This window comes from Suillus fuscotomentosus (assembly GCF_016647785.1).
Source record: "Suillus fuscotomentosus strain FC203 chromosome Unknown F5891scaffold_468, whole genome shotgun sequence".
NCBI lineage: Eukaryota > Fungi > Basidiomycota > Agaricomycetes > Boletales > Suillaceae > Suillus > Suillus fuscotomentosus.
The window spans coordinates 10,266-24,453 of record NW_024539980.1 but is presented as its reverse complement, the minus strand read 5'-3'; the positions used below and the strand labels follow the sequence as shown (position 1 = coordinate 24,453).

Sequence of the window (14,188 nt, the reverse complement as noted above, 5' to 3'; positions counted from 1 at the left end):
AATCTTACATGGAGTCTTCCAGCCTTCAGAAGCAACTTCTCCTTGACCAAGCACAAATACGATCAAGACCAACCCAACAGTAACGACGGAAGCACCGATCCAGTCGACAGCTTCCGTCGAAGTAACATCCGCGTCGAATGAAATCATGCCGGAAACACCCGTTAGAGCAGACACTACTGCAACCAAGTAGAATGTGGAGCGCCAGTGCGACCTTTATACAAACATCAAGAAATTAGCGTCTCGCATGAACAACTTGTGCTTGTGACGTACGATGTTATCTGTACGAGAATACCACCGATGAGCATGCCAAATGCGCCGCCGACAGGAGCACCTGCTGCAAATGTTGCAAAAGCTATTGAACGCATTTTAGACGGAGGGAATGCATGCGCCAGGATACCGAGCTTTTAAACTGCATGAGAATTCCGGATCAAGATATACAAGATGCTCACTGAAGACGGTATCGTAGCGGCAGCACCAATGCCTTGAAAGGCACGCAAAATAACGAGGGTAGTGCCACCTGTGATAATAATGTAAACGGATGGAGCGGACCGATAGATAGGTGGCACTCACTCTGTGCAAAACCACAACCAAGAGAAAATGCGACTTGAGAGAGAGTTCCGATCATGAAGGCCTTCTTCCGACCATAGATATCCGCCAACCTGCCAAAGAACAAGAGAAAGCATCCCTAAAGGAAAGTAAGCCCGAATGCAAGAAGATGAAGAGAAGCAATGACGGACCGAACTGAGGGAATAGGCCGAGATGAGCCACTGCAGCTGCTCTTCCTTGATATTGAGGTCCCTTTCGATATTCGGGAGGGAGATAGAGACAGAACTGATATTAAAGACCTATAATCAATAATAAATAGCAAGCCGTCATGGTTACAATGAAGACATACGTTGATCACCATTGCAGCGGTGCATGTCGCGATGATGAAGATGGAACGCCAAAGACTGCGCTGTACGTCACGGTCCTTGGCCTCCTCCAAGCTAATGGAGTCTGACGAACGAGTAAGCCTCTTGGACATTACTCTTCGCGTTTCCTAGAAATTTGTGAACAGTGTAGAGTGCGAGGGAGAACGGTTCAATATTCATAATCGATAAATTGTCGCGACCTAATATATGGATCGTATGTGCTTGTAGTGTTGGCAGAGCCCGGTAGTTTTTTTTGCCAGCTGGTCTGTACCTGGCTAACGATAGAACGCGAATGGCAGAATTGGTGGAACTCCAGGTGATCAGAGACTCGCGCGAAAAGGTGATTTTGTATTTGATAGCAATGCTTAAAACCACTGGGAGGTCCCTCGAGCTCAGGCAGAGTCAACCTACAAGAAATTTTGATAGATTGGATTCGTGGCGACTGACACATGTCTAAATTTCAGTATTATGTAACTGGCATTTGATATCAGCGATGATGTTTTTCAAGGCTCTAATTCTATTCAGCCCACTATACCCTATAGTCATGTAAATCATCATTCAATTCGAGAACTGATCACCCGTAAATTAATGGTCTTGTAGCTTCCAAATAGAACATTCAATTAGGCAGACTAGTTCTACCGTCTGCTCAAGCCTCGGCACCCGGTGCATCGATAAGAAAAAAAAACCCACGACGAACGCCATAATGTCAAAAACTCCACCGCTGTCTAACTCGGAGTTGCAAATCGCTCTTACCGGCTGTGCTGATCCTCAGGCTTTAAGCTTAAGCTTCACCGGATATGGTCCATCCTAGCTGGCGGCCGCCCGCTCACTAGCACTAGCGCTATTTTCCAGTACCTCGAAAAAGCTCCCAACAGTTCCGCTATTACTGGATACGCATGCGGTACCGCGCTCACATCTCGACAACTCTCGCTCTAGTGCCAAAATACAGCTTCGAGATCGTGACAACGATCTGCCCAATGCATCACCCGAGCTTCGCCGAAAGGCTCGGACGCTTATTATGAACAAGACGGGCATTTGATGTCGGTGGGCTTGTCGGAGCGAAGGAATTTGATTTTGACGACTTGTAACCGGAGCGGGTTGAAACGCTGAACAAGGGAGTTAACTAGCATGTAAGTGTCGGTTATCTCCACTGGGACCATCGTTGATGGACAATTTTACCGTTAGAGTACTCGGCGGAAGAAGTTCGGACTCAGTTCTGCCCACCACCGTGCGCGATCATCAAGTAGTCTCACATAGCCCAAGTCAAATCAGACGTTGTGTGAAAGAAGGAACAAACGTTCCTCAACCTTTCAGGATGAATAAATAACCCGATCATCGTGACATCGCCGCAGTACCAACAGATGTAATGTTCTACAGGTAGAAAAAATGACCGCAACCAAAAAATGCAATGTCAGAGTCCAAAACGAGAGGGGTGTGCGAGTACAGTAATAATTATGACATAGGGAGACCATTAATGATAACAATGTTGAGATTTGGTTTTGTGAGTGCCCACAGGTCCTGAAACGTGTGCGACAGAAACAAAGACATGCAATGCCAAAGAATCAAAACGACATCGTACGCAGGTACGATAACTATTGTCGAGACGACTCATGGTAGAAATGTTGAATTTGGAATCGTGGGTTCCCATGATGAGGTGCGGTTGAATGAATAAATGTAAAGGGGGGCATATGCGAGTTCGTGATGGCATGAGTACCGTCTGTCGTTCCTGATAGGCATGGGATATCGACGTCTTGCTTAGTTGGGCCTAGGGGATATCTCAGCGCTGCTAGGCTCGTGCTTCATAGCCATAGTCTCATCGGAATCAACGTGTCTGATAACCCTTTGGTGTCCAACGATACCAACACTCCAGAGGAAAAGCGCTGCCAGTAGCGCACCTATAATAACGGGTAACCGTCAGCAATACGTTCTCAAAATAAGTCAGTTTTTCGGTACTAACCCATCAAGGCGAATGATGTAGAAGTCCACTGCGCATCCTTGTACCCCACGAGTTGTGCAGACATGGGCGCGTTAGTGCCGCTAGCGTTAACAGTAACACCGAGTTTGGCAGACTCCTTATCAACCGCACTATTGAACACGATCGTGGATATAGTTAGACCGAAGGCCGTGCCAATCTAATCAGAAACACGTTAGTCTACCATAGAACACCGTATCTTTCACACGACTTACCTGTGTCATAGTTTGAAATAGAGCTGCAGCTACGCTGTGTTCATGTGGGAGCGAGGTTTTGGCAATGAAGATAGTCCCGGCGGAGTACACAAAGTCAGCGCCGAACACGATGAGAACCGTGGATGGGAAACAGAAGGCCCAATATGTGACGGTCGGGTCAATAAGGGCGAATAGGATGGTGGCAGTTGCCGTCAAGAGTGATCCGCTGACTGCACTACAAGTCAATTTCACATGTTAACATTACACACATAGACACTTGCCTACAAAGATAACCAGGGGCAATTTGGAAACGACCATTGCCACGAAAAAATTGCATAAACAGCCGACAATAAACATGGGAATGAAACGGATCATAGTCTTGACCGGCGACAATAACAGGTAGTTCTGATAATACAGCTAGAGCGGAGTCAGCAATGTCCTTCCCCTAAGGCTGCGGAACATGAACATACCTGGACCCAGAAGCTCCATCCAATGAAAGCACTCCAATTTAAGAACGCTATACAGAGAACAACGGCCATCCGGCCCCTTGCTCTAGTCCAAAGTGAGAGCTTCATGAGTGGTGGCGGTGTCCACATGGATGCCGCTCTTGATGGATCTTCCTCGATGATTTGTTCCAGCTTCCATTCCCAAAGTAAGAATAGTGCGACTAAGATCACCCCGATCACTAGGAGCGCGATAATATCTGTTGATTATTTTAGCCTATGATCCGGGTGATATTGTGAGATTCTTACACGGAGTTTTCCAGCCATCCGAAGCGATTTCTCCTTCACCGAGTACGAATACAATCAAAACCAAACCGATGGTGACAAGCGAAGCGCCGATCCAGTCGACACGTTTGACAACTTCCGATGAGGGAACGTCAGCATCGAAGGAAATAAGACCAGAAACTCCAATGAGAGCTGAAGTTGCTGCGGCCATATAAAATATAGAGCGCCAATGCGTTCTGGGTGGCAGCGTGAGAACTACAGCATATATCAGTAATACTGATGATGACGTACGAGGTAAGTTGAGTCAGGACACCGCCGATGAGCATAGCCAAACGCGCCACCGACAGGAGCACCCGCTGCAAAGGTAGCGAATGCTATCGAACGTGCTCTTGATGGTGGGAATGCATGCGCTAGGATACCGAGCTGAGAAAGTGAGTGAGTACTTTTCCATGAAAAGTATTTCAGAAGAACTTACTGCGGATGGTATTGTAGCAGCGCCTCCAACACCTTGGAAGCCACGCAACACAGCGAGAGTCACACCATCTGTGATTACGTTATGAGTGAACGGAGCACGCGACGATCGGAGAGGCGCGCCTACCTTGTGCAAAGCCACAACCAAGAGAAAATGCAACCTGGCAAATGGTACCGAGCATAAAGGCCTTTTTTCTTCCATAAAGATCCGCCAATCTGCCAAAGAATAATAGAAGACAACCCTAACACGAGGTGAGCCACCTTACGACAGACAAAATGGAAGCAACCACGCACAGAACTGAGAGAATATGCGGATACGAGCCACTGAAGCTGTTCTTCCTCGATATCGAGGCCCTTCTCAATCGTAGGGAGCGAGATAGAGACGGAGGTGGTATTAGATATCTACAGTCAAGAAAGATGTCACAAAGGTCAGCGAGCGAAGGTATCAATGACACTCACATTAACAACCATTGCGGCGGTACAAGTGATGACAATAAAAACGGAGCGCAAAAGACTACGCTGAGGGCCATTGCCCTTCGCGGTCTCGAGGTTACTCACTGAACGGCCAAGTTCCTTGCCGGAAGGAGTGGCGAGGTTTAACTCCTTGGACATTGCTTTTCGTGATTCCCTGTTAAATTGAATGGTACAGGGGAGGGAGAGGAATGCAAGAGTCTAACGTTGGTATCCAGCGAGTGACATCTGGGTTTTATAGGTTGCATTGCCGCAAAGTACTACTACTAAGCGTGTTTATCGCAAAGGCTAAGTGAAACCCTGATTCGGCAAGGAGCGTCCGGCACGAGCGCATTCTACTACTAAAAAGCATCACGCGAACATTAATCATAAACGGTTATTCTGGTCTCAGTCGAGGCACCCAGGAGATCGTCGGACAGCTATAGCCTAGTCTAGTATATCTGGTAACCAAAATGCGATGACCCGCGGCCGGCGATGCCACTAGTCCCACACATAATTACATGGCATTCGTCAGCACGCTGGTACCACATGTGTGTTTCGCTACAGCACGGAACCTTACTGAAAGTTCATGAGAGGACATGCTTTAAGGGTGCCTGTCGGCCCTACAGGAAAATCCCCGAACCCCACCTATCACATCCATCACCGCGAAACGCACCTTTACCGCATTTCGCGATAGCCTCAGACTACTCAGATTGAGCGGGGATACGTGCAGATATATGGCAATAGTGCGTAAAAACAAAGCCTTTTTAAAAAATTAACGTATATAAAATGTTGCTTAACTCGGAGCAAACGTCGTGGCCATGCCGTCCTATCACTCCTTAATCTTTGCGAGGATCTCCGAATCCTTGAACAAAAAGTATTCCTGCAAAACTCAATCAGCAAACGCACCACACATCCATCAGAAGACAAACTGACCTCTTCCCCTACTTTGATCGAATTTCCTCCCCAACCAGGGAGCAGTACCCGGTCGCCAGCCTTAACCTGAGTAGGAACGACATTCCCGTCCTTATTAGGCGCTCCAGGCCCCACGGCAATCACGGTCGCTTCAGGTAAGGGCGTAGTAGTTGATGACGAAGGCAGGAAGATCCCAGAAGCTGTTTTCTACTCCACCGCACCGCACGACACCGCAAAAGTAGCGTCAACATTATGTGTAAAACACGTCACGACTTTTCGATACGTACGGTTTCGGGTTTGAATCGCTGCACCAACACACGGTCGAGTAGAGGAATGACAGCCTTAATGGTCTTGAACGTTGCTTGAGCAGCCTGGAACACCGTCCACCATCAGTATCCACATAGACTCGTATCTAATATCTCGCGGTCACTCACCATGGTTTGAATAGAAAGCTGGAGACGAAGCGGGTGGGCAAAGCTGAAGGAAAAGTTGTGCACACAGAACTTTCCCGATTTTTTGGCCGTTTTATTTGGTCCAGGCAAACATCTTCTCACCAGCCACGTGGTCTCATGGACGCGACGCGTCTTGGAACTTCGCCGAAAACGCCAGAAACAAAATTTTCTCGAGCATACCTCAAACACACCTCTGACCGACAAGTCTAATATTAATGTGATGAGATTTAATCCTACTACATGTTACGATGCCAAGCAAAATAATATAATAGTTTCAGATTCAAACATATGACGGAGTACCTTGTTAAGCTCGTAATGCAGGTATGTATGTACTATGTATATATGTATGCAGTAATGAAGGAAAGACAGGCAGTTATATAAGGGGGTAATGCGCGTTGTAGGCAGGGTTGCGCGTTGTGGGGTGCGCATGCGTAGAAGGGGGGTAACGCGCTTGCCAGTTAGACACGTAAATGCACACGTGCAAGCATCTGTGAGCCGAGCATCGTGCCCTTCACCCCAGAACCATATCATCACCACCAGGAGGCGTCAAATCCCACGTCTCCTGCCCACGCCCCCCATCCTCCCGGACCTCCCCACCGCGTCTCCTCAGAGGCGGCTGCCACCCATTATGTACAAGCATCATCCTCGTCTCTCTAAGCACGCCTGTATCCATAGCTCCAGAGACAGTCTCTGCCCTCCTTCGGTTTGGTATCATTCCAAATCCAGATCCTGATGGACTCCCTCGTCGTGGTTGAGGAATAACAGGCTGGGGCTGATTGGTAGGAGGGAGAACAGCACCGCGGGGTCGGACAGTCAATTGAGCCGCAACAGGTGGAGGATTCACGGGCGGGTGCAACATATGTTGCTGAACGATATGATTGGCAGCAATCGTTCCTACAATCCGTTCGCGCTCCCGAAGTTGTCGTTCCCTCTCTGCTCTTCTCTCCGCACGCGCCTGGGCAGCTTCGGCAGCAGCAACAGATGCAGGCGTCTCTCCATCACCCTCCCCATGACCATGATCCGTACCGTGTTGATGCTCCGTAGGTTCCTCAGCTTCATCTCCCTCCTTCACACTACACCAGAATCGGTGTCCTTCGCTCCATGCTGTGCTCTGACATTCTTTGCCACAATATTTCGCTTTTCGGCATCGTCTGCATTTTGCAAACTCTCGCGGATAGGTCTCCCAGCGCCCACACAGCACTATACTCACTCAACATCGATTCACTGGTAGGAAACAAATCACTCACTGTTTGCACATTGCCGTATTCCGCCCCGACTATCGTCCTTCCGACATGCATTTCGCATGATCACACCCGCCCAGTAGGATATTTCTGGAGGAAGCTTTGGTGGCGGTTGGGGCAGCTCGTTCTCCGTCAAGCTGGGGCGGAAAGTAAACCGCTCTACGAGAGAAAATACATTCGTCATACGTTGAGGTTGCATCGGAGTAGTAAGCGGCGCTTTCTCCTTCTCCTTACCCCGTGCAGTAGCGGATGCAAGTGCGCGAAAGAACCCATGTTGTTCTTTTGCTGGTGGCGTAGGTGAAGGGACAGGAGCAGGAGTATTCCGCATCCCACTGGGTCCAGCAACAGGTTGCTGTTGAGGACGAGGGCTGGAATTAGCAGCCGCAGGATGGAATGATGGGCGTTGTTTATAGAATGCCTGCCGCACATGCGGATACTTGCTAAGATAAGCGAGGAGCTGGAGACTAAAAAGCACGTCTTCGTCCCTGAACGGACCTTGGTCGGGATCGCGGTGCTGGTGGTGATGACTCGGAGTGCGCACTGTGTGCATGGTGGCAGTTGGAGTGGGGTGCTCGCCACGATTCGCAGCTGCGCCCTCGCGGGCAGGTTCTTCGCTATGCGAAACATCCGGTAAAATAGGGGCCGCGGGGAGGGGAACAGCCGTGGCACGGGGCGTTGCATCTGGGGCAGTGCGAGCTCTTCGATCAGCCAAAGGGACATCAACTCCACGGAGACCTCGCGCAGGAATCGTCTCATCCATGGCCCCTGGTGCACCCGGAGGCGCCCCCATCGCAAAATCATCATTTGGCTCCAATGATACAATACCGTCTTCCACACCTACACCCACTGCCATTCCATCTCCACCCTGTTCATGGTGAATGATAATATGTGCGTCCGCATTCACTTGAAGAGGTGCAGGTCCTGGGACTGCATCTGAGACTATACCCACAGCACGGCGTGGACGCTGAGTGAGCGTCATCGATCGTGAAGGCTGCCGTACACGGGGTGCTGAGACAGGGGGAGCTGCACTGTCATCAGTATCTTGCGACATATCGACGTCTGCGTCACCATCATCCTCGGTTTCTGTTTCAGGTCTTGAGTTGTCGGTCGATTCATCAGGTGACGCGGTAGTAGGGCGGACACGATGAGCCCTTGTACGCATTGTGGCAGGTGCGATTGCGGGATCGTCCCAAGCACGGCGAGCAATTATGGTACCGCTGCGTTCACGAGCATTGACCAGGACAGTTATAGCCGGTGTATCTGTACCTTGAGGTGTGGGATTGATAGATGTTTCGGCAGAAGTATCTGCCTCATGAGATGATGATGAGGAGTGACGGGTATAATAAGGTCGTTCACGTGTAGCTACTTGTACTTGGACGGGAGCAGGTGTTTGACCCAGATGCACAGAAATATTCGAATAGGAAGGTTCGGTACCGATATCCGCCATTGTTGCATCCTGAAAGAGGATCAGTGAGGAGATGACATATAACACAAAGACAGACATCTTGAATTGAATCGATACGGGATGTAATGAAGTCTGTGCGGTTAGCGGTATCGGCGGCGATTTGACGTTGGAGTGCGCGGTGGAGCTGGGTTGCTTCTTCTCGCTGTCTTTGTTCCTGGAGTGCGGCCCGACGGGCGAGGCGATGCTCGCGAGATTCACGAGGTAAACCGGATGCGCTTGAACTGGGACCGATGGCAAACCCTTTATGAGCTAACCATGACTCGAGGATACAACCGACTACTTCGAGGGCGCCAGCCTGAACGATGCGACTGCGGATCGGCTCGCTGCCTCTTATACCGATATTAACGATACTCTGAAGAGCCAAGCTAAATCGATAGGCGGCGTGCTTGTCATAACTTAAAGGGTTGATTGTTGGGATAAGCTTTGAAGGGCGTGAGTTTGGAGGAGAAAGACCGTATATGTAACCAGGGATCTCTGGCGGAGGAGGACACAAGCAGTAATCATAAAGAATGCGCATAAGACGCTCGATTGCGCCGTCCATTGTCATGATCTCGCGTATTCGGGCTGAAGTTGAAGTTAGATATGTAAGATGGTGTAAAGAGGTGAATAGCGGAAGTGGCGAAGATGTATCAAGACCTGAAATCAACTTAGACTTGAAAGATCATAGTTAATTAACTGAACTGACCTCGTCTATCGTAGCATTGAGAGGTGATGCAAACACAAGCTCTATTCTGTGCGGGAAAAGCATGATTTGATTCGCGCATGGCGTGCGAGTCGACGACGAGTGTTATCGTGAATGTTGTTACAAGCGATTAATCGGAACAAGTGATGAATACTTGGTTCGTGCTCGCTGTGTTCGGCGATGAGCTCGAGGGATAAGGGGAAGGAATGTAAGGATGGGGTTTGTGGTTGAGGCGTACGATGACTGAGACGTTCCTTGTTTGTAATTGTTGTTCTTGTGGCATTGTTCCCATTCCGCATCATGATTTTGATCATTCTCTTGATGATTACAATCCAATCTATTGGTTGCAATTATGTTTCGCTCACACGCAAGCCGACGCAGATACATGGCACATATGACATGGCAATACATATAAAATTATCGGGTATAGCATTCTACATTATAATGCACTTGTCTTTCGTTTTCTTGCTTTTCCTACTAGCATTATCCTCATTCTTCCGTTTCCGCTCCTCCTCTTCCTTCTGTCGAATCTCCTGCTGTTGCTGCCTCCGCTTATATATCTCATGCGACCGCGCATCTTCTTCCGCTTGTAGTTGTCGTGCTAATATCACACTGTATAACTCGGTTTTTAGTAATTGATCTTGGAGACAATCACATAAATCTTACTCTGGGTTTCCTTCCATCTCTAGGGCATGCAATGCGCTTTCCGCCGTTTGTCCAGCGAAGTCGCCCCCCACAGGTGTCGAACGAACAAAATCCGAGTCCACGAACGTCGACCCAACCCCATCGACATCTTCTAAGCGCTCCCATACTACCGACGGCTCTTGCAAGAACACATGATCCGTGACCAAGCTGTAAAGCGACGAATCCTCTCCCTCTCGCTTATGCAACACGGAAAGGTGCGAATTTCGGAACAATGCAACAAGCGACCCTGGCTGTAACGTAGACGCAAGTTGAAACAGCCCATGATACGTCAATTGAGACTTGGTACTATCCAGGAACGCTTGTGTCACAAGCGCTAAAAAAAACTCGTCAGCAATAATCTCGCATAGCAAATTAAATCATACCATGTTCGATCTTCTCTCTATCTTTCTCCGAATAATTATCGCTAGCACTACTCGGGCCCGCATAGCCACTCGGGCCGCTCCCCACTTGACTGCTACTCTCTCCCTCTCCTTCTCCTTCACCCCACACATCCCCACTCAACAACCGTCCGCTCGTGATATGATCCGCATCCGCAATGAGTGTTACAGCAGTATCGTAATCACGCACATGCCGCAACACCCTGTACTCCTCGCTGTCAGGGTCAACAAGCCACCCATGCACGAGCTCTATCCCTGCCTGCTCGAACAATTTCAATTCGCCACCTTCCCCTGCAGGTCGAAACGACGTAGCGCCTGTGAAGACAGGGTTCAGGTCGAGGCCCTCTAACACCATATTAGCTTCATTAACTACTATACAAGTTGGAAAGAAATGGTGCGCACTGGTGGTGCTGGGCATAATCGAGAGCGCAGCAGAGACGTCAATATCCGGACAGCTCATGAGGAGATACTCTCCTACGAGCTGCGCAAGAAACTCATACGACACTGTTCCCCGCTCATACGGCAGGATCTCAATTTGCCCTCGCAGTATCAGGATATTGCCTGCGCATCACAACGCGCTGCCTCAGCGTCGATCCTGCGTTAGAGCAGCAGCAACACTCACAAATAGCAATGAATGAACAAGGTCTGTCGAGCAATAGTAAGTATGTGGACCCTAATGCACATGCCGCAGCACCATAATATTACGAGACACGCACCCATTGAAATTCTGTGTTATGATCTTTAATCTTCGCTTTGTTTCCGTGCTTCCAAACGCGATTTCCTTGAGGTACCAGACTTCTGCTCTTGATACATGGAGGGTATCAGCACGCTCTGTCATGAAAGCTACAGTTGGGGTAGTAACCAAGAAGGCGAACACCGAAAGGGCCCGAGGCTCGTGGCGGTGCAACCTTGGTAACCTGGTCGTCACAGTTAAATTTGACACTTGTTTTCACAACATTCTTCAGTGTCAAGATTCTGCGCAAAACGAGCTGGCCAGTCTAGAATTCGAATTCTCACTCGTGCGCGTGGGCATTGCATTCGATAGTTGGCCTTGGACAGCCTTTCCATTCATTTTTGCTATCGCGGCAGCGCGACGGAGAATTCAAAGGATGATTTCATACCATGATATCGTGGCAACACAGTTGGCTTTCATTAGCTACGCATACGATGGACACCAGGACACTAGAAATACTATAAAAAATACACCGGAGGTGAATTATCGAGTGAACGAGGAGGTGCTGAATCAGAAATTACGTGCAGAATAGTGAATTTCAAGGACTCGACTATGTAGTTCTGTCCAAAAACTATCCTCCAGTTCAAGGAGTACCTTGAGATCGACACTGACATGAGGACTCCACGGATATATCATGCCGTTTGAGCCTGGCAACTTGCATCTCACGCCATTGACCATCGAGAGCTGGAAGCGAAAATGCCAACAACACAAACAACACTTCTTGTTCAATGCAATGGCACCATTGATGGTTGCCTAGAAATCCCAAGCCCAAGAGTCAGATCATGCGACTCGAAAATGTAGAGCAAAGACTTGCCAGCTCGAGCAAGTTACGCAGAGCCATGACATGATCATCAGGAAGAGGGATGTCGTGAGCAGCATGGTAGTGGTTAGAAGCCGAGAAATATGAGACAAGGCTCATCAATGTAGCCTCTGCATGGATGGTGCCGGGGAAGGCTTGTGGAAGAAAGGTTTTCATAAAAGATTTGACCACAGCTTTGTGAGCCTCTGAGTCCGATTCATACCTCTTGAAGTATTCTTCATAGATATCATCCAAGGTGGCAATTTCAAAGCTGCAATGTGGAACATCAAGCAAACCAAGGGTAAGTTTGCCACGAGTAAACTGGGAATTTTCGGGCGAACAAAGTGCTCCTATGGCAGTATGCCATGCAACGATGGCCCTTCAAGTGCCATAAGACGCGCTGTCCAACAGATTCACTAGGTTGTGGTGATAAGCCATCGGACTTGTTCCAATCATACACATCTATGTTCAAATAATTGGTTTGGCAGCAACATGAATGAGAAACCACTTGCTCTGACTACCTGAAGGATATATAATATCAGATTACGATGTAGATATTGAAAAAACAATGCACCTTCCAAATTGCAAGGCAGCTTGCCAAATGTCGAGGCCAGTGTAGTCTTTGTCAAGAGGGTCTTTACAATGTCGGCCTTCCAATAGATATATCGAAACAACATCAGACATTGGTCTGAGACTCTGGCAACTGCATCCTTGAATCCAAGCATGTTCTCCTTCTCCTTCATCCTCTGGGCTTCTGTGGCTTCAGATTTCTTGATTAGAGATATACGAGCAAGAACAAGAGACGACTAATATTCTTGCGCAATAGGAGGTGAGCAATGAGTGTTGTTTTTATTCGGCACATTCCGTAGTATACTCATTCTATTCTAAAGTCAGATAGTCCAAATCTCCGCTACTTGTCAGTGCATGGATCATGTCGCAGGTGTAAACTTTAATGTAGTATTTGAATGAAGACTTTGAGATAATTAATTGGACTGAATTTCTACTCGAAATAATGCTACAGTATATATAATCGTAGCGGCGGCGAGCGCCAGTCCCCGACTCCGATACTCCGATAATACCTTGATCGTTTCTTGTACTCACAATTTCCATGTGAATTCTCATGGGCTCGTCTAAGTCCTCCCATTCATGGATATAACAGTCAGTCAGGCCTAAGCTAACATCACAATGTATGAGTCCCACCACAGGGCACTGGAGGTAAAAAAAGACGATAGGCAATATTGGGTCAAGAGTACGGAGAAGGCTGAAGGCGGTGAAAATAAATGAACAAAGATAGTGAATCGTAAATGTCTCAGTTATGTACGTAATCAATTCCCACGACACGTCCATTGACAGAAAAATGAGCATGTTTGCGTCTGACAAAACCCTTCTCCCACTTCATGGGAGTCAGGGATAAGGTACGCTAAATGTAAGTACCCGGACCGTGTATATGTAATCGTGGACTTGTCTATGGTCCGTGAGTCAATGACAAATAATGTCCGTTTCGGACATTACTGGTTATTCGTTCCCTACATTACTAATTCTTCTACATATTACTAATCTTTTCCTTGTTGTGCTCGTACCTCTATCTCCAATATGCGCTAACTCCTACACTCCCCCTCGAGCACAGCCTATTCCCATTTCATCTCTCAATCTTTCGAGTCTCAGCCTTGGCAGTGCTTTCGTGAAAGCATCTGCGAGGTTATCGTCTGTTGGTATGTATTCTAACTTTATCGTGTCATTTTTGATGACTGATCTGATAAAGTGATAGCATATATCGATATGCTTCGTTCTAGCGTGGAACTTGTTGTTTGAGGCGAGGGCAATGGCGCCTTGGTTGTCTGAATAGATGGTGATAGGTGCATCCTTTCTTTTATAAAGTTCTTTCAGTAATGACTGAAGATATAGCACTTCCCTCATTGCAGACATTAGCGCGATGTATTTGGCGTCGGCCATTGATAACACTATAATTGTTTGCTTCCTCGTGCTCCAAGCTATCGGCGATCTGTGCAGCAGGACCAGGTATCCTGATATGGAGTGCCTGTTACAAGTAACATCGGCTACATGGCCCCCCTATCATTTTTCCCCTTCGTCCT

The 14,188-nt window shown here is 48.2% G+C and overlaps 5 protein-coding genes across 5 annotated transcripts; all 5 read right to left on the bottom strand.

Annotated features, from left to right (window-relative positions):
- On the bottom strand, positions 1–629 carry F5891DRAFT_1092422 (major facilitator superfamily domain-containing protein; the record flags this gene model as incomplete). The annotated part of the gene is made up of 4 exons (XM_041363509.1): positions 571–629; positions 450–517; positions 271–401; positions 1–211 (listed from the first exon to the last, which is right to left on the bottom strand). Coding segments are annotated over exons 1-4 (465 nt in total), but the record flags the coding sequence as incomplete, so codon positions are not given.
- Positions 630–2,666: 2,037 nt separating this feature from the next.
- F5891DRAFT_1133364 (major facilitator superfamily domain-containing protein) lies at positions 2,667–4,888 on the bottom strand (the record flags this gene model as incomplete). Its single annotated transcript, XM_041364757.1, has 11 exons — positions 2,667–2,806; positions 2,869–3,043; positions 3,099–3,312; positions 3,355–3,494; positions 3,548–3,780; positions 3,830–4,060; positions 4,117–4,228; positions 4,281–4,348; positions 4,404–4,518; positions 4,571–4,678; positions 4,736–4,888. The coding sequence occupies 11 exons, from the start codon at positions 4,886–4,888 to the stop codon at positions 2,667–2,669; spliced, it is 1,689 nt and encodes a 562-aa protein (XP_041216208.1).
- Positions 4,889–5,439: 551 nt separating this feature from the next.
- On the bottom strand, positions 5,440–6,195 carry F5891DRAFT_1092413 (chaperonin 10-like protein). The gene is made up of 4 exons (XM_041363508.1): positions 6,076–6,195; positions 5,929–6,012; positions 5,663–5,848; positions 5,440–5,609 (listed from the first exon to the last, which is right to left on the bottom strand). Exons 1-4 carry the CDS (start codon positions 6,076–6,078, stop codon positions 5,559–5,561), a joined length of 324 nt encoding a protein of 107 aa, XP_041216207.1. The 5' UTR covers positions 6,079–6,195; the 3' UTR covers positions 5,440–5,558.
- Positions 6,196–6,604: 409 nt separating this feature from the next.
- F5891DRAFT_971762 (uncharacterized protein) lies at positions 6,605–9,563 on the bottom strand (the record flags this gene model as incomplete). Its single annotated transcript, XM_041376359.1, has 4 exons — positions 6,605–7,293; positions 7,341–8,790; positions 8,825–9,435; positions 9,485–9,563. The coding sequence occupies 4 exons, from the start codon at positions 9,561–9,563 to the stop codon at positions 6,605–6,607; spliced, it is 2,829 nt and encodes a 942-aa protein (XP_041216206.1).
- A 352-nt stretch (positions 9,564–9,915) lies between these two features.
- Positions 9,916–11,401, bottom strand: F5891DRAFT_971758 (uncharacterized protein; the record flags this gene model as incomplete). The annotated part of the gene is made up of 6 exons (XM_041376358.1): positions 9,916–10,093; positions 10,148–10,499; positions 10,549–10,908; positions 10,966–11,124; positions 11,186–11,208; positions 11,280–11,401. 6 exons carry the CDS (start codon positions 11,399–11,401, stop codon positions 9,916–9,918), a joined length of 1,194 nt encoding a protein of 397 aa, XP_041216205.1.
- Positions 11,402–14,188: the final 2,787 nt, after the last annotated feature.